Source organism: Zeus faber (assembly GCF_960531495.2).
Source record: "Zeus faber genome assembly, chromosome: 1".
NCBI lineage: Eukaryota > Metazoa > Chordata > Actinopteri > Zeiformes > Zeidae > Zeus > Zeus faber.
The window spans coordinates 59,172,942-59,193,305 of record NC_137193.1 but is presented as its reverse complement, the minus strand read 5'-3'; the positions used below and the strand labels follow the sequence as shown (position 1 = coordinate 59,193,305).

At 45.5% G+C, this 20,364-nt stretch overlaps 1 protein-coding gene across 1 annotated transcript in view; it reads left to right on the top strand.

Annotated features, from left to right (window-relative positions):
* Positions 1–8,716, top strand: part of nek7 (NIMA-related kinase 7) — a gene marked incomplete at its 3' end in the record, with an annotated part of 83,167 nt that extends 74,451 nt beyond the window's left edge. Inside the window, exons 9-10 of the mRNA XM_080012963.1 lie at positions 3,742–3,855; positions 8,606–8,716. Of these exons, the coding sequence (XP_079869089.1) occupies positions 3,742–3,855; positions 8,606–8,716 (225 nt within the window). The remainder of the gene's footprint in view (positions 1–3,741; positions 3,856–8,605) is intronic.
* Positions 8,717–20,364: the final 11,648 nt, after the last annotated feature.

The following is a 20,364-nucleotide window of genomic DNA, read 5'->3' as shown; positions in this document are numbered from 1 at the left end:
ATCAAATATTGGATAAAAAATAATAATAATAAAATAAATTACGGAATACCTCTTTACGTGTAGGGGAAATTAATAAACACAGCATTTTGTGAACCTTGGTTTTTATCTTAATTCATGTGATATGGATTGTATGTGAGTGTAATGATACCTCATGGAGCCACATTTCTACACACACACACACGCACACACACACACGTGCGTACACACACACGCACCGCCAATCAATGCCACCTCTTGGCCAGCCTGAGTAGTAATTGTTGGAGCAACGTACAGGAATGTGTATTTATGTGCATATATGAGCTTGCATGAGAGACAGACAGTGGGATGAGGGAGGGACAGTGAATTATGTCCAGGAGACAGATGGCCCATGAGATTCCACTGCCATCATCTTGACTTCCCACTGCAAGCTGTGACAGAGACTCTGTCAACCCTACCCGATGGGGAGGAGGATCTCCTCTGTCTCTGCATCATCAACCTCTGACATGTCTTAGAGTGGCGTGGCGAATAGAGGGATTCCCCATAGGTTAGTGATGGGATCTGCCATTTTTGGGGTACAAGTAGATGAGCTTATTTCTCAAAGCAACAGGCAACACAATAAAGCTAGCGTTTCGCTTCTCTTGTAGCATAGATTTTGAAGGGATTTACTACTAAAAATTTCTTGATGCATCGTCCACTCATTTAGGTTGATCCTAGTCATGGGATGAAAAGGATGAATTTTTTTTTTTTTTTTTGGCTTAATTCTTAATGGCTTGCTTATTTATAAAGGTCTTTTTTTATGTGGAATAGAAAAAGGGCAAAAATAATTTACTAAATATGATGTTATGTGTTTGGAGGTAATTATTCAGATTTTTAACATGTCACACAGTTGCGTTAAAAATGGTGTTACGTTAAAATTATGTCCTGTGTTCAAAAAACATTCCATGGCGTTTTTTTTGTTGTAAATAATGTGTGTTCCTTTCAAACAAAGTAATAAATCGACCTACCTTCCCATATGTTCTACCAGAACTATCATGAACTAACTGAAGTATCTGCTGTATTTGATGGCACCAAAGCGACTGCGATGATGCTGCTTTTCCCCTATAGTGTCTCAGCCCCGGAAACATTAGCACACCTCATATACAGTGGTGGCCAAAAATATTGGCACCCTTGCACAATTTCTTTTTAACTCATAATTGTCTCTAATATAAGTAAGAACTGACACAAGTATTTGGTCTCACAATTCTGTTCTTCACTGTTAATAGTACAGAAACTTTGTTTTTGATTTAGAACTTAATATATCCAGGTGTTCAATGGAGATCTGGACTCATTGCTGGCCAGCGTTTAGTTTTGAACCACTCCTGTGTTGTTTTTGATGTGTGTTTTGGGTCATTGTCCTGCTGAAGGACCCGTGACCTTGCGGAGACGCAGCTTTGTGTCAAAAATACCTTGGTAACCTCCCCATTTCATGATGCCTGGCACGGATTCGAGCCGGTACGGGAGGCAGAAAGGCAACCCCAAAACATCAGTGAACCTTCTCCATGTTTGACATTTGGGACAGTGTTTTTACTTTGAAGGCTTCATTTTTTTCTGTAAACATAGACTTCATGCAATTTACCAAAAAGCTCTGTCCACGGGACATTCTCCCAGAAGGATTTTTACTAGTTCAGTTCTGTTTTGACAAACTCCAGCCAGGCTTTCTAGTCTCTCTCTCAGCAGTGGGGTCCTCCTGGGTCTCCTACCATAGAACCCCCTTTTATTGAGCTGGCGACGGATGGTGTGAGTTGAAATACCTTCATACCTTGTGTCTGAAGGTCAGCTTGAATCTGTTATGGAGTTGTCTGAGGTCCTTTCTCCACCATTCCGACAATCCTTCACTGCAAACTTTTGTCAACTTTTCTCTTGTGTCCTCTTCCAAGGAGGTTGGCTGCAGTACCACGGCTTTTAAACTTCTTGATAACGTTGTGCACGGTGGATACTTTGGAGATGGACTTGTAGCCTTGACATTGTCCATGCTTGGTTACCGTCATCTGTCTGACCACCTCAGACAAATCTCTAGTAAGACATTTACTTTCTTTTCTCCATTCTCAGTGTGGTACACACAGTTACACAAAACAGAGAATGAGTACTTCGCTCCATTTAAAGTGGTTGAATAAGTGATTAATAAGCCCCTTTCTCACTTGCACTGAAAGCCGTAAATCAACTGGCAATGTTCCGCATTGGCTTCATGTGGGAAAACGAGTGTCAGTGTTCCGTAAAAATCTTTCCATAAATGTACCCATTCTCGACCTAGTATCGTTTCCACCAAACACAGCGGTACGGTTGGGAATGAAGTGTGTGTGAATGGCAGCAGTAACATTGTCGTGAAGTAGGGGTTGAGCCGAATCCAAATAATGCACAAACTGTGGGTTTTTACGAACATTTATTTTGTACAATGTTTTAACAATTGTTTTCGGGAAGGAAAAAAAAACACTTTTGCACACAAAATTGCAGGGTCCGATCCGAACCGGGGAGCCGGGGTCAAAGACTGGAAACTGAAACACATCTAGTCTCTATGGGGACGGGCCTTTATATTCTTTAATGTTGTTCTTTTTCTTCTAAAAAATGTCACTGTAGACCGTCGACGTGGGGTGCGGTGCGGGGACGTCGGGGAGAAGCGCTTCGCTTGCCCGCTGGCTGCGCCGCAGTGCGGAGCAAGAGATGGAGCGAGCGGCAATACGATACGGGGGAGATAGAACGGGTGGAGAAAATTCCTTCTCCAATGGCAGAGTGTGTAGGACAGTAGGAAAACGATCACACTGATTTAATAGCTTTGGGTTAGGGTGATTGCGTCCGGGGACGGGGGGGACTCTGTCAGGGAAGGCAACAGAGACCGTCCGGGGGGTGCAGGGAGCAACACGCTGGTCTACAAACAAAACCCATTCTGTCACCAGTCTCTGGTGCTATTACACACCTCTCACAGGGAACAGAACAGAACACCTCCATGTGGGAACCGACTCCATACGGAACTTTTCCGTGAAGGAGGCCAATGTGGGACTGACTACCTACCGCCTTTGCCGGATAGTTTTAAAAAATTTTGTTTTTTTCCTCTGCAAACCAAAGAAACCCACATGTGGACACCAATAGATGTTTTAATTTCACAATTTTCTGAAAGAAATGGTGTGTTATTTGGAAATAAAAAGGGTGCCAATATTTTTCAGCCACGACCTCACATAAAGTTTCTCAAAAGTGGGAGGTGGTTAATTCACACCAGCCCCTAAACTGGATCGACAAAATCCACTTGGACCCAAATCCTGAGAACTTGTTCTCTCGCGCTTTCCCACCACCAATCAGCACACCCTCAGACACATTAATTGTGGAATTGTAAAGTTTTGGGAAAACCAGAGAGGCATACTAAGTTAAGATGATGTATGGGGATATCACCTCCACCCACAAGAATATTGAAAGCTCAGGTCTGTATTTGGTGATTGTTTAATTGTAATTTTGCGCCGCCATAGCAGTGACTACGTATTCGCTCATTCAACTAATCTCTAAGGTGTCGCAAAAAGTTTTAAAAAGTCCTTCAGTTCATTTTCTTCCATTTCTATTCTCCTCACAAGCTGCTGCACTTCCCAGGTCCTTCCTTGTCACGTTTGTGCTGCTTCCCTGTATCGTTAAAAGTGTTGTATTATTCTTAGTTTCAATTCCTCCCTCGCTCACTCTCTCACACTCACTCACTTACTTCCTATCTCACTATCTCACTCTGGCTTTCTGTCTCACCCACAGATGGCAGCTCTCCAGAGTCCGTTCTATGGGGATAAGATGAACCTGTACTCCCTATGTAAGAAAATTGAGCAGTGTGACTACCCTCCTCTCCCAGCAGACCACTACTCACAAGAGGTATGTGTTCCTGGCCTCCACAGGTATGCAGCATATCCTGTTTTTCCATTCCAAATCTGAGCGGCTTCATGAAAATATACAAAAGTATCGGGCAAAAAAAAAAAAAAACATCGGCATCAAATATTGCGATGGTGATGGTCTCCAGGTTGACACTTGCTACCATTTGCTTAAGACCAGATATGGAGCTGAGGCTCACAATGTTTTTCTTTCAAGAGACCTTCTCCCTGTGGCTGCTCAACTCTGGGATTTGTTGACGGTGACTTTTTTTTGTGTGCCGAGTGTACACATTTACCACAATGCCTCCATCACCTGCTCCGTCTTCACTTATTTTTAATTTTAAAAATGAAGAAACTGACCGTGCTCTTTCTGAAAACACCTAGTACAGCAGGGCAGAGTAACTCTAAAATACCATTTTAATGTCTTGGTTTGGGGATACTGAGTCAATTCAATAAAAGTGGAAATCCATAAGATCCATCTGTATTGGGAGCATGACAAGTCCCAGAATTCCATTTGGTACTTCAAAGTTGTCGTTTTTTCTTTGTTCGACATTTTGTGCTCTCTTGAGGTGGTGGGGATAATTTAACATCCAAGGGTGCGTTTATTTTTTGGGAATGTTCATGCTTATCAACAGTTTACTGATCACGGTCAATATCAAATTCAAATGATTAAATTCACCACAGCTGCCTTTCACTTGTTGCGTGTGCCGCCTCTCCTTTACATTCTTGCCGGGAAAGGCAGACCCCACCACCAACGATGCAACCAGAATGCCGAAAATGCATTGAATGGCTGTTTTGCATCGAGTGCCAGTTCAATAAAGTATCAAATATGACCACTTTAAATTGAAGAAGAATTGAATATCTTGTGAGAATGGTTTGAAAAGGTTCTAAAATAACAAATGTAATCTTGTCCAAGCTTGATAACACAGCAGAGGGAGAAAGGACGATGTGAGTGGAGAATCAAACAAATAAAGCATGAGCACAGATTATGCGTGGTAGAGCCACTGAAATATTGATGACTTTCCTAGGAAGTAAAAATGGACCTTAGCGGTTCAGATTTTTGCATATTTAGCAGTCAGCACACGACAAAGCCTGTCCTAGCATGCTCCAAGGCCGTTTCCTGCTCCCTAACGTTATGTTGCGCTGTGTAGAAAAAGGCAACCCCCCTCCTATGATGTGAACGGTTTGAGCATAAATTCCAAACAGGGTTTGTCATCACGCAAGAAGATTTCACCATCTGTAACTGAGAGTCCAAAAAATACATGGTTTCGCTGTGATCCTTTGTTTTACAAGCTTGGATTGTTTTGTTTTTCCCACTGTGGCATCAAAAAGTCTAAATCCTTAAGGGCATGCCCATCTGCTAAATTAATTGGGATTTCTTTCTTAAAAATCCACCCGTTTTCACACTTCTTTGATCGTGTGCAACGTTGACGCTCACGCCAAAAAAAAAGAAAAAAAACCTTCCCTGGCCTTTGCCAACTTTGTCTCTAAAAAAAAATAAAAGTGGAAACCCTGTTTATTTTTTGCAGTGTGACGAGGGCCGCGCTTCGCTTTGCTCAGCAGCCTCCTCCGGCAGCCTCGGAGGAACGGGGCCGCAGATGAAACGCAGCGTTCCGTCTTTTTGACTTACTTAGATTCACTTCAAGTCCGTCACAGCCACTCTGGCCGTTGTCTCTACCCATTTCTTCTGGTATTGACTAACAGGTTTTTTGATTTGTTTGGAATCGTGGCTTCGCCCCGTTAAACATGCCATGTGATGACGCAACGGGGCCCGGGCTTTCGGGCCCCTTTTGATGTACGCTCGGTACGCGCATGAAATCAGAGCCCGTGTTCGCCAAAATCTTTAAGACGACAATATAACATACAAATGCATCTCTGGTGAAGCCCCGTGATCAAAAGGCCGCTTTGATTACATAACCGTTCGGGAATGAAATGCAACGTATCAAAAGCATCTGGTCCTGACGGGTGGGGGGGGGTGACGCTAAATGACCCCGTGTCACGTTTCCACGAGTACATGTTAAATCATCTGTTGTAATTCAGCTGAGAATGAAACCGAGGAGCCGTAGTGGTTGCAAGTAGCTTTACTGCTGATTGCCGGCGACTTGTACACAAGTGCGCGTCGCTTTGTCTTCAGCGTGACCGCGTCTCGGGGGGGTGGGCGGAACCCGAGCACCGGAATACCGAAAACGTACAGTACCTTGCGCAAGTGCCTCAAACGTAAGTGATGACACCTCACCTATGCACTGCACATGTGTGGTGCGGTTGTACCAATTAAAGGTGTGGTCCGGCGGTCGCTGCGCCATTCCTTAGACGGCAGAAGAGGACGGATCAGATCTGTAGAAATACAAATGTGACGCCTGTAGAGGAACCATGTACCATGTGCTTTTTGTACCATAGAAAAATAATAAATAGAAGGAGGGGGGCGCCCTTTACAGTAACAGTTTGTTGTTGTCGCTTGCTGCAAAGCTTGGTACTGCACCTCCAGCTTAGTTTGCGGGAGCTTTGGCCCTCGCACTTTGCGTTCTTCCTTTTTAAATAATTTTGGGACGAATGCAAAGAAAGGTGTCACCCGTCAACAAGCTCTGTGTGCAGTTCTCAGGCTTTCTAGATTTTTGTTTCAGCTCGGTGGTGAAAAGGTGCCGGGGAACCTCGGTACCTCCTTAAAGCCTCCGTCACAACACTGAAACACTGACCAGTGATCGACTTCATTAGTTTGTTAAAGGTTAATTGATTGTTGTCTCAGGACGTGTGTGTGTGTGTGTGTGTGTGTGTGTGTGTGTGTGTGTGTGTGTGTGTGTGTGTGTGTGTGTGTGTGTGTGTGTGTGTGTGTGTGTGTGTGTGTGTGTGTGTGTGTGTGTGTGTGTGTGAGAGATCATGGAGATGGTCCTGTTGTCGGTGCATCCGGCACAGACACTGCTCAGCTGTGGTGTTTTGCCAGTCTGTGCCTCAGCTCCTGTGTTGCCCCGCATGTCACCCCCATCCAGGAGAAAGGGAGACAAAGCGAAAAAGAGAGGGAACGATAGAGCAGGAGGGTGAGGGGGTGGTGGTGGTGGTGCTGGGGGTGGGGGGAGAGGGTGGGGTGAGGGGGGGGGGGGCGCCTGCAGCGCCTGTCTGGATGTAAACAATGCTCCTGAAGGATCGGCAGCAAACTGTCAGCTGCTCGTCTTTGTTGTGTCATTTAACCGTCTCCGTCTATGCAAACCCTCCCACACCCCGCCCCCACCCTCACACCCACACCCCCATCAGCACCACCACCACTACCCCACCTCCCTGTACCCCCCCCCCCCCCACACCCCCACACCTCACAAGCTCCCTTCGCCTGACACCCCCCCCCCCACACACACACACACCCACATCCTACCCCTACCTCCCATCCGCGCAAATATGTGCATGAATATTTTACATATCTGCATCTCTTTGCCCACCCCCCCCCCCACAAATAGATACCCAAACACACACACTCCCACCCTTCCGGCATTCTGCAGGACTAATTCTCAGACTCTCTGAAAGCACACACACACTCTCACACATACACACACTAACGCCTGACGAGAACCGTCTGAGCCAGTGCCACGCAACAGCGGCCAGGAAGTCGGCAGGCGGTTGCTATAGCAACCTGCGTGGATGTGACTCTTTTTTTCAGTCTTTCATTCCCTCCCTTTTTTTTTTTTCTCTTTTTTTTTTTAATGATGGCAGTGGCTGTTCCGCCTGCGAGTCTGTCTGTCTGCTCCAATCAGCCGCTTCACCCGGCTTCCAGTGTAAATGCTGCCTCGGAAACGGCAAAGGGAACTGTGTGTGTGTGTGTGTGTGTGTGTGTGTGTGTGTGTGTGTGTGTGTGTGTGTGTGTGTGTGTGTGTGTGTGTGTGTGTGTGTGTGTGTGTGTGTGTGTGTGTGTGTGTAATGTTTGTCTCTCTCTGAATATGTGTACATGTGGCGGTGGGTTTTAAAAGAGTTTCCAGCCGACCACGGAGCAGCCAGCGCCTGCTTGGCGACCTGTTGACGCTTTGTTCGTGGCTCTGGATTCCGACGCCACGAACAAAACGAAGGAGCTTCACGGGAAACAGCTTCTCTTTTACAACGTTAAACGGCTGCTCCTGTCGTGCTTCCACTGGCGGTGATTTATTTTTACCGAAGGACTGCACAAAGCGGGCGTTACACTAATTGGAGTCGGAGATGCCGTTCCGCAAAAACTATGATATTGATTGATATATGATTTGGGATTTTATTTTTATTTTCTTATCCTGTTAATTGATATTTTGCCCAAATCTTCCTGAAATTCAGCTTTGACCTCAACCGTGAATTTCCATGTGGCTGCATCGCTTTGCGTTGCTCCTCACTATGTGCTCTTGTCTTGTCTGAAAGCCAATCACTATTAATCTTTAAGGAGGAAAAAAAACACAAACAGACCAAAGCAGATCTGGAAATCAACAGGAGAGTTGACAAAAAATGTGTCATTTAAAAAACTTTATCATTGCTAAATTGGTTATGAAAACCCAGTGGGGCGTGGTTGGGCTTGTCGAGGTGAACAGGTGAGGCCTTTACCCACACGGTCGCCAAATGGGTGGAGGCAGAGGGTAGATCACACGGTACAGGAAAACTAAAAATGCTCAAATATATTGGGGGGGGGGGGGGGGGACTTTATTTTAATCTCTCCATTTCTCGCTCTCTCTCTCTCTCTCTCTCTCTCTCTCTCTCTCTCTCTCTCTCTCTCTCTCTCCCCCTTCCATCCCTCCCTCTTTCTTCTCCCTCATCAGCTGAGGAACCTGGTAGACTTGTGCATTAACCCAGACCCGGAGCTGAGGCCGGACATCACCTACGTGTACGACATCGCCAAGCGCATGCAGAGCCTGACACAGGGCAGCTAAGGAGGCGCCCCACACACACACACACACACACACACACACACACACACACACACACATACACATTCACACACCATCCCAGGCTTCTTCTCTCCTTGTTTGTGCTGTGCTTTTAAAAGATGGACTTGTAAACATCGCTTTTATTGTAATTTTTTATTTTTTTGCAGTTGAAGCAAACGCCTTAATAACCGCAGAACAAAGATACCCAGCTGCAAGGTTGTAATTTTTCCTGTGTTTTTTGTCAAATGAACCTTCTAGTTTCTTAAAGTTTCACTGTAACAGGCAGAGTGTACCATTGCTATTATTCAGAAGCTAATCGTACTATAGGTGTGCGGAGCGGATATTGTGAATATGGCAAAATATAGCAATAGAAAAATATCAGTTGTAGTGTTTAGTCAATGGCTTCACCCCCTTATTCGGTTTCCCAGGTATGAACCAAAGACAAGCATGTGTGTTTATTGTTTTTGTTTTTGTTTTTGTTTTTGTTTTAACATAACGTGTGCATTTTAAACCAACCCCGAGCCCCAAAAAAAACAGTGGTTATGAAACCCCCTCTTACGACCACGAAAAAAAAATGTTAAAAATCGGGTGAACAAGTAAGCTGGCAAACAGGTTAACAGGCTAACGGTGTTAGCGCTCGCCTGCTCTTCTTAGCCCTGGTACTCGGAGGACGGACGCCCGGCCTCCTGTGAACGTACAGAGGAGGAGGGGCTGGAGGAGGAGGAAGCATGTTTGGAGGTGGATGCATGGGAGAGAGGTTTGATTCCAAAGCCTCCGTGGCAACTTTGAATCTTTACTGTGTTTGGAACCGCAGGTTTTTCTGAGACATTTGGAGAATCCTCAAATGGGAGGACGACACAATAGCAGTTAATCTGTAGCTGTTTACATTAAATAAGTTTAAACTGAAACACTTAAAGAGGTGTGTTGTGCTATTTGATAGCCATTTTTTTTTACCCCACTTATTTCATCATTGAAGACCACAAACGTCCAGTGCTTCTTAAGACCAAAAACATGGCGGTCCAGCGCGATGCATTTGACAGTGTCGGAAAAGGGCGGACAATGTGGAATAAATCTGCTGTGTTAAGTGTTGTGTTTGTAGCCGGTGGATCGGAAAAGAAGCAAAACAATAATAATTCAAGCAAAGAGAATGCCTTCGTTTGGTGCCGTACAAATCTTTGTAAGAAACCGCAAAGTGCCTCGAGAGCTGCTTCTCACCAGATTAACCAAAGAGCAGAGCGATGCATAGGAAGTGTACGTGGATGTACTTTCAATAATGAAAAGTATATGTGTATTAAAACCAAGAAGTACAACTCTAGTTATAATACTGTAGATATGTAAAAGAGAGAGCGGCTAAAAATGTTTAATGGTTGGGGTTTACACATCCAAGGTAAAGTTAACAACTCTGTTTCAGTGTCTTACCAAAAGTGCATTAAGGGTTTTATTTTAAAATCATCTGCTTATTTGGACTTAGTGTGCGTTTTTTTATTTTTTTATTTTATTATAAAACTTTTTTTTTTTTTTTGCTTTATCTATTCCTAAGAACTTTAATTACAATTAAAAATGTTTCATACAAAGGCCTTGTACATGCGAGGCAGTGTAAGTTATTGTGGTCAATGTTTGGATTGTACCTGGTTTTGACTTTGTTGCTTTTTTTTTTTTTTTCCGGGGGCTCGTTCCCTTCCGTTGTTCCTCCTCTCCCCAGCCGCTCCAGCTTCTTGTTTTCCACATGTTTAACACACAGGCCCACCATGATGAATGTTACCTGTTTTTTTTTGTTTGTTTTTTGTTTATGTTTTTCCTTTTTATCAATCTCTTGCCTGTACTCTCTCAAAAAAAGGAAGTGTTATTTGGAAGCTGTTAAAGCTTAAATGTTTAGAATATTGTTATTTTACAGCTTTTTTATGTCTATCGTAAAAAACCCATCTGACAAAATGTGTTTATTTTTGATAAAATGGGGGGGGGGATGAATTTGGGCAAAGAATCTCTGAACCTCTTTTTTTTTTTTTTTTTTTTTTTAAAGAATATGTTTTTATACAAGGGTCTCGTTTAATCTCCTCCTCAGAACTAAGCCCTATCGATGGCAAAGCCAGAGCCCCTCTACCAGATGTAAAAACGGTTTTCATTTTATGAAATGACGTCGGAAAACATCTGTTTCCAGCCCTTACATCTGTAATGCGTTTTTTTTTGCGATTCACTGTTAAAAAATATAAAAATTAAAAATAAAAAGCGTCAACAGCCCAGAGTGCAGAGAATACACTCAGTGGGAGAAGAAGGTCCAGTTTTTAATTTGTCCGGGTTTCGCCGCTCCTTGGGTTAAAGTCCCAGAGAAAAGGACGTCATGAGGATCCACATCCAAGTCGACACTTATACCAAAGTTGGACGAGCGCTATTTATTGTCTTGGTGTTTTTTTTTATTTTTATTTTTTCTATTTTAATTTTAATTTGATGTTTTTCATTTTTTGTTTTGTTTCTGAACATTTCACATCAATTCTTTGAATCCCGTTCATCGCAAATGCTTTGTATGCTAACGATGCAATAAAGCTTTCAAATTTCTTTTTGGGGGGAAAAAAAGCAACCAATGCTCCCTGAAATAAATGCATTCGTTGATCTCTGAATTTCACCGCACCTCATGTAGCTTCGGAACGTTTCTCAGGCACGATGGAGGGTCACTTTCTTCCAAGAAGAGACACACCATTAAAAAATGTTATTTATTGAGGGAGGAAAACAATCAATACTTTTACAATTGAGGACTTCATTCCGACTACTGCAGGAGAACCTTTTCATTTTTTTATTTTTTTTTAAATACAGTACACAAATACAATGGAGTAAACGGGGAGGCGGCTTCGTTAGTGTGTTTGAGGTCATTAGTTTAATGTTTGTCTCCTTGGTCCCTTCCCTCTGCCCCACCCTTAAATCTGTCCCCTGGGTTCTCTCCTCCTCCACCAGCAGCACCACCCGTAACCCTCTCTGGCGTGTCCCCCAGGTGTGCTCCCCTCCTCCAGCTCCTCGGCGTGGGCCGGAGTGCAGGACACTAAATTTATGCCCGTAATGAACTCCGCGGGGATTCCACCGTTCAAATTCATCACGGTGGAAATTGCTCCCAATGAGCCTCCGACGCAATGAAAACAAACACAAGTAAAATATCTGAAATGAATACTGGAGTTGTTTGGGGGCTCATCAGCCCCGTGTTCCGGCTGCCTTCCAACCAGGAAAAGTTTTTTTTTTTTTTTTTGCTTTTAAAAAAAAAAAAAAAAAAATGTTTTAATATAGGATGGCAAATGCTGCACCAAACAAAAACGGACAAGGGAAAAAAAAAGTCAAACCACAGGAAAATGATCCTATTTGTGTCCTGAACAAACTTCGTTTTATTCCCTCCAAAAGACAAGTCCATCTAGTGGCCAGACCGAGGGTGTGTGTGTGTATGTGCGTGTCAGACCAAGGTAGTGCATGTTTGTGTTAACAACTAAAGATGCATTTTTTGACGGGTGACAAGCCTCAAACACTCATTTTAATTATTTGGGCTAACACCGCTTCTACGTCAGAATATCAAGCCCGGTTGGACGATAGTGTGTGACCTTCTGTCCAACACAGTGGTTTGTGACGTAGTTTCTGCAGAGCATGCTTCTCTTGTCATAGAATGTGCAACGACAAAATGTGCAAACTTCACCTTCATAAAACTGTGAAGCCCCACGGTTTTAACCTTATTGCCAGCACGCCTTCTGAGGACTTTGAAGGTCGCATACTGTGCTTTCGTCCAAACTTCCGTGGAATTGGGTGTCGGGGTACTGCGTACGAAAATAAAGCAGCCGGCGTAACCATCTCCCATCCATTTGTCTTTCTTTTTTTTTTTTTTTTTGATACTTTCTCCAGAGCTGAAGTATCTAAGCATCGAGGCCGGGCCCCTTTCTATACAGGTTGATTTCAAAGAGTGTGTGTGTGTGTGTGTGTGTGTGTGTGTGAGTGAGAGAGAGAGATAAAAGACAAGAACAATGTCTTTCAGCTCATCGTTGGTCCCAGAGCGTTCATGGGGCCGTTCCAGAGGACATTGAATTCTCACTGTGTTGTCTTTTGGTTTTTTTTCTTTTGTTTTTTCATTTGTTTGTTTTGTTTTTTGAAATCTGAAATATCAATATAACCCCCCCGCTCTACTTTTGAAATCGCTCGTGGCACATGCTTGTGCAATGGCAGCCCGAGCTTCAAACATATTAGTTTGCAGAGAGAGAGAGAGAACCACCGGGGACAGTCTGGAAACATGGGGGTGGGGGACTCCGGCGCACGGTCCTCTTTATCATTTGAAAGCCGCTTTTGTTTTGAACGGGAGTAACTTTAAACGGGTTAAACTCATATTTAGAATGAAAGGTGTGACGCGCGGGCCCCGCCAGGTATTCTGGGTTAGAATTTTTTGTACGAGGGCTCTCTGGAGAGGTGCGGCAGGCGCAAACCTCCCCTTCCTCCGAGTGGTTTATCAGTCACTGTGGATTCCCCGGAGGCCACAACCGGTGTGTCATTCCGCAGCGTATGTGGACACACACACACACACACACACTCTACATATAATAAGCACATCTAGAAAAAAAACACGCTCTGGCCTTTCCCTCTGCATGTTCTTAATCTACGGGCGTCAGGCAGCTCGGAGGGGGCGCCGTAAAGAACAAGCTGCACGCGGTGGATAAAGAGCCAAGTGGCCCACTAAAACTGTCAGGGGCCCTTAAAAGTCCGTCTCTCCCCCCCGCCCCCGGCGCCTGCCCCTAACCCCGGTGCAGGGGGACATATGAGGTTTGTAAAAATTGCGACCTGCAAAATGGCGAAATCGGAAGCATCGCCCTGGCCTTCCGGAACGGGGCAGTTTTTGTTTTTTTTTTAACTGTAAACAAATGCCGTGTTAAACTTGTTCAAAAGGAACCTAATCCTCTGAGAGGCTTTACAGGTGTGTGTGTGTGCGTGCGTGCGAAAGTCCCTACGAATATACCTGAGAGCTATTCCTCATCACTGTACACCACCTCGTCATGATGTTCAGTCACAGTTTCAGTTGATCAAGTATTAACAACTTGTGTCATTAGGTTAAATGTTGAAAAAAAAAAAAAACATTCCATTTATAACAAGGCGGCAGAGCGAACAAAATTCTCGAAATCTGATGAAACGCCGCTTGCCACTTCAAATTACTGTAATGCATTAGTGCCGTGCACTGCTCCAGCATCTCATTTGCATATTACTGATTTGATCATCCAAATTTATTTTTTTTTCCTCGCCAGAGCAAATCAAAAATTTAGATCACGCTGACAACATCCAGAACAAAAACAATGTCTTTATTTTACCCCAAAGAGAACGAAGAAGCCAATTCCCATTGTGCTTCCGTCATCCTGTGTCCATGCGAGGGCTTTCCTGGAGGTTTTTATTTTTATTTTTTCGGGGGGGGGGGGGGGCGCTAAACATCAGACAGTTTTACGTTCTCTTAAGCCGCCTATATTTCATCCCTATGCCAGACTTCCGAAAGGATTTCCCTCACTGTCAAAGGCACATGTGCTGGGCTCTAGTAAAACGGGCGCCCTGGCAGTAAACTTGCCAATGAGCTGTCCCCAAATAACCACATCTGTCAGATCAACTTAAACAGGCCCTAAAGAGCCGCTGGTGAAGATGAAGGGACCTCGCCAGCCTGACAGGGACCCGGATACGTGGACAAACGGCGCAGGAGGATTCCTGTGTCAGCTGGAAGACTTGGAGACACGTTCACGTCAGATTAACTTGTTCCACTTCATCTGTCAATAAGATAAGTTATTTTTTCTTCAGTGGGTGTGAAAAAAATATATATGTATATATTATTATTATTATTTTTTTTTTTTGCCCTCTATACACTGGACCTTTTTGGATAAGGGTAGCGCTACGGTGTCTAGTTCTATTCTTATTTCTTATAACATCTATAACTACGCTTTTAACATCCACGTGGTTACAATCCGAAAACAAAACAAAATATAGGTTTTGACTCACTCCACAGAGCCTGTGATGGAGGACAAACTGAAGATCAACCGGTAGATGTAGATCTGCATCACCTCAGCTGCCAGAGGAAGCCAGGCGTGTGCGCGTGCGTGCGTGCGTGCGTGCGTGCGTGCGTGTGTTACCTGGCCATGAGTTTGCTGGATACTACGGCCCCCTCTGCAGCGGCTGCACCCCCACTCCTCCACATACACACTCTGCTTTTATTGCTCCATCTCCTGGCTGCACCTCCTCTGTCGACAGTGGATGGGTGGGTGGATGAGTTGACTGAACGTCAGGTGGTGTTCCCGGGTGGGAGGTGAGATCTCTCGATGCCACCCTGCGGGACGGATGGGGGGGGGTTCCAGACATGATTTTTACAGGAAAAAAAACCTGGGATCCCCACAAAGAGAAAAATAGAATAAAACTAAATAAAAATATCGCCATCTGTTCCTGGATATAATCAATAGCAGGAGCAGCATCGGTCTCACCGCGCCCTTTCATATCCCAAATCCCCGCTCCCCGCTGATCAATAGCAGTGAGCTGGAATCAAAGCCGGCGTTCCTGGCTATTGTCTATTCAATGTCAGCAGACAAAGACTGAGGAGCCTTTGATCATCCTGTCTACGGGGCCGACAGCTACACACACACACACACACACACACACACACACTCTCACTGTCTTACCACTCCCACCCACCACCTCTAGGTGAGCTCACACAGACAAACACACACATACACACACACACACACACAGTCTTCCCACTCCCACCCACCACCTCTAGGTGAGCTCACACAGAGACACACACACACACACACACTGGGACTCAAAGCCAAAACAGACGTACTTTCTGATAGAAAAGTCAGACCGGGGTAAGCAAAGACTCCACTAGCAGGGAGGTGATGAAATGAGTGACCAGCGAGCTCTGCCTTGTTGCTGTTTTCTGCTGCCGCACTCGGTGTGTGTGTGCGTGTGTGCGTGCGTGCGTGCGTGGGTTGGTGGGTGTGGGGGTGTGGGGACCGCTGGCTGTTAATGCTGTTTTGCACCTCGCTGGCTTGTGTGTTCCACGGATGTTTCCTTCACCAAAGCAGCAGGACCCTTCCACTCTGAGCGAGCACCTTGTTTACGAGTCAGACAGCCCCACCGGTGAAGATCCGCTCTCACATACACACATATAATCCTAATCCCAAGGCCGAGCAACTTCATCTTTACCAGCAAGTTTAGAAGAGGCAGAAGAAGCAGTGTCTTGCTACATTTGCATTTGATTCCATAGGAGCTCGTGTGTGTGCGCGTGCGTATGTGTGTGTGTGTGTGTGTGTGTGTGTGTGAAGTCCCTTCACTCCCCAAACAGTTAATTAACACGCTTGTACCCCCACCCGTCACCTTTTCCCTCCGTTTCCTGTCTCCCCCGATCAGCCCGCTCCGCCCGCTATTTGGTGTAATTATTGTTTCCTCCTGTTTGTCTGTCACCTCGGTGTGTATCCCAGTGACAAGCATGCTCGTATCACATTGCAAAGCAATGACGAGCGCTGAGGTAAATTAATATAGTGTGGATATTGTTGTTTTTTTTTTATTGTTGTTTTTGTTTTTGTTTTGTTTTTGAAAAAAGTTCCCGGACCAGGAGTTTAAAAAGGGCGGAGCCGGCCCTCACTTTGTTCTACAAACTCTGTTTGTAGCAGGCAACGTCGCAACAAATGCGTAATTGCATCCACCCCCAACCCCCCCACCCCCCCGCCGAGAGTCTTTTGTTTTTTGTTTTTTTTTGTTTTGTTTTAAATTTATAGTGTTTGCAAAGTCAGAAAAATTAACAAATTCACACAATTCTCGTACAGAAAAATATATTTCTTAATAGTGACATCCAGTGTTCAAATTAATAACTTTATTACTTTAGTAAAAGTTTTAAGTAAGAGTTTTAAGGCGGGTTCCAATTAAAAACTTGACCGGTGTCACTTCGGGTCACGCTGTCGGAACAAAACTTGTGGAAAGATTTGAACGCAGCATCACGGCGCCCTGTGTGTGCGTCTCAGGTGTTCGGATGCGGACTGTCCATAGGAATGAATGGGCATCTGTTTTGTTTTTGTCGTTTGTCATGTTTAGTGTGAAGCAAGCTTAAGGAAAAAGGGAATAAAGAGGGAGAGAGGGAGAGGAACTTTTTTTTATTCATGTATTTTTATTTATGCAGTGCGCAACCAGATCTAATAACCACAGAGAAATTATTCCAGTCGCCTCAAAATTAATAGACAACGTGAACTTTATAATGTTTCCTCCATCACGTTTGCTTTTTTTTTTTTTTTTTTTCTCCTTGCAGGGACGAGAATCATATGCATTTATGCAAGTGAATGAACATGCGGGGAGGACCGTTTGTTTTAAAGGCCAATATTAGCATATAGCGACAGACAGTCAGAAGGATCCCGGCTTTAATTTATAAAAAAAAAAAAAAAATTTAAATTACATCCCCCAGCCTGCACGGAAAAAAGTTTGTGAAGACGGGGGCTTCTCTCCTCGCCAGTCAATCACACTTCATGCCCTGGCTGACCAACTGACTGCGGCATTACTTGTGTGTGTGTTTGTGTTTGTGTTTATGTGTGTGTGTGGGGGGGGGGGACTGAATGAGTGTATGTTGTTGGGAGTTATGAACTCCGAAGCTGAGTCCCCCCCTCCCCCTCTGTTCACCCACCCTTGAAGCCGAAACGTCCCCCGCTTCTCCCGGCGTCCTGATTAGTTTACAGTTTACTCCCAAATCAGCATAATAAAGTGTGTGACGAGGCTGATGAGATCCAACAACGCCAGCCAACCCGTCTGCCTGTGTGTGTGTGTTTGACCCTGAGGCACCAAGTCACTTGATGCATCTTGCATCTCTCCACAACACACGCAAACACACACACACACACACACACACACACACCGAACATCACCCCCACCGGTAAAAATCCTAGTTGTGCTGCCGGATCTCAGTGGAGGCTGGGAATTCGTAGCCCCTTTAGGCTAGTCCTGGGGTGCATTTACTCCTAAAAACACACCCACCCTTACACAAGCAGAAGCCCATAAATTCATTGTGTATACACCCGACACACGCACACACACGCAGGCAAACGCAGGCAAACCCCTGCATCCTAATGAGAAAGAGAGATGGCACTGTGAAGGCGACAGCGGAATGAAACCTCATCTCACCAAGGACTGACCTGCGGTCCGGGGGCGGGAGGGCCTGGGGGGCCGTGGGGGGCCGGGGGGGCTCCTCGGCGTGCTGATCAGAGCACTGCACCACCAGGGCCCGCTCGCGCTGACAACACTGGGAAAAAAAAGCGACTGATTAAACGCCGCTGTCGCCTCAGCTGAGCCGCTATATGGAAAGAACCCCCCGCCCCCCCACACCACCACCACCACCACCACCAGCACCAGCACCATCCGCTTGTTATTATTTTTTTTTTTTCCCTGCTCACTGTTTGTTTGTCTGTCTCCTTTGTTGTCTTTGTCCTCTACAGAGACAGCAGAAGTGCCGGTGGATCGGAGCTGTGTGTGTGTGTGTGTGTGTGTGTGTGTGTGTGTGTGTGTGTGTGTGTGAGAGTTCGGGGGATTCGCGGGTAATTAGCTGAAGCGCTCACCCGAGCCCGCCGCAAAAATAAAGTTGAATTTTAAACTTTTTGAACTATACTCTTTTCTTACGTGTTTCGCTGACATTCCGCTTCACTTCCAAGATCAAAACCTTTCTTTGTGGTTGATTTTTGTTTCTTTTTTTTTTTTTTTGGTGTGTGTGTGTTTCCCCATTTGAGGCTGAAAAAATGTGGACAGCACCTTGCAAGTCCCATTAACAGGTTGGACTGTGAGCGCGGTGAAGACGCAGTGACGGTGTTATTGTTTTGGAAGGAGTGATTGAATCTTGTGGTTCTCCGTCAGTCCTACTCAGATCTGTCCTAATAGCAGCAGAGTGACTGCGAATCCTTGGGATCAGATGAGGGGAGAGACAGCAGTTCAGCGACATTACGCATAATAGGAAGGACAGATTTTATAGGAACAAGTCTTTATTTAGATCAAAATATTACTTCAAAATAATCAATTAATTGGCTTTGTTCTTTGTATTGTTGTCATGTTACGCTTTTTAATGTTAGTTAAATTAATTGTGAATAAACAGATTGATTCTTAATAAAGTTGAACCAGCCGCCCAGCAGAGAGTGACAAGTTACAACGACAAACGTCTAAAGAATGACGTAATGTCGAGTATAGAGACATAAAGTGAAACCCCAGGACGCCCGGTGGATGATGGAGTTACAGTACGCCGTGGGGTCAGGGGGTGGAGGGGAGCCTGTCGGGGCCCGTCCAGAAGATCTCTCTCTTTTTCGCCAGCTCTCCTGCTTTCTGGCCCGACAAAAAGGGATCCCGTCTCTTCGTCTGTCCGTATGAGGCGGGGTCGAGGCGAGCTGGTGAATGCGGAGACAGCCCTGGCACGAATGAAGGGTGATAAAACTCTGCCCATTATCCCTGCCCTGTGGCCCGGCTGGGTGAGTCATCCAAGGCCGGACAGAACCTCTGCCAGCCCGAGGGCCAGTCGCTCCCAGTCTGCCAACGCCGGCCGAACGAATATCCACCGTAACCGCCCTTCTTTTGGCCGGTCTTGACAAATCCAACGGATTAAGTGTCGGCCGTGACGGAGCGTATTTTATTTTTTTTCCCCGTTAAGAAATCCAGATGAATAAAAAACAGAAAGACCTGAAGAAGCTCTTCGGCTAAATTGTGCGGTGAGGTCACAGAGCCCGGCACTCGGCCAACTGCCCGCGGCCCACCTCCCGCCCTCCACTGCCAAGGTTTGGCCACAGGGCTCCATGGCCAGATCACAGAAGGGCTGGAAGAAAGACAAGACCGAGGCAAAACAAAGGAGTACACACATCGCCATGCCCTTGAATGTCAGCTACAAGGTCCAACAAAAGCCAGACAATAGCCGGCGCGCCGCGGCCAAATGAACTTTTCATGTTTTCCTTACAAAATGTATAATTTGAAAACTTGCTCGACGCGTCTCAAAGTCACCGCTGAACCTTTGGACACCTTGGAGACGGAAAGGAATACAGTATCTTGTCTGCCTGGTAGCGGCCGGGGAAAGGGCGAGCGAGAAGGCGAGGTCTCAGCAATGAAGAGAAGCCGTGGCTGGCAGCACAAAGGACGGTTGTTGTGTTTTTAAGCTCCATTAAATTCGGAGCTCCAGCCTTCTCACATCCTTATTCATTATTCATGAGCCGACAAGGAAGGGAGACGCGTGACCGGAGGAAGGAGGCGAGAAAGAGGATAGAGGTACAGACCCATCCGGGCAATAGCCAGAGGTGACCGACCCGCCATGACCGCGGTGCGCTGTCGGACATCTTTACGGTACCTTTTCAGCTCCGTTCCCATCCTGGACCGAACTCCTCGCGGTTCGGAAGCACCACATGATGGCGTAATACTTTTTCGTTTTTTTACCCGAGGCCGATGTCATAAACCATTTCTAACGAGCGTTTTTACAATTAAATAACTTCCATATAGGCTTTTTGTGATCTGTAAGCGGAGGCCACTGCCTAGGGCTGTCATTAGCCTACTGTACTGTACCTGCTACTTGGACGTTGGGATTTGCCAGAGAGAAAGCGTATATTTCTCACTGGATTTGTCTGTCCCGGATCAATTCAGTTTTTAGTGGCTTTGGGCGACAGAGCCCTCGC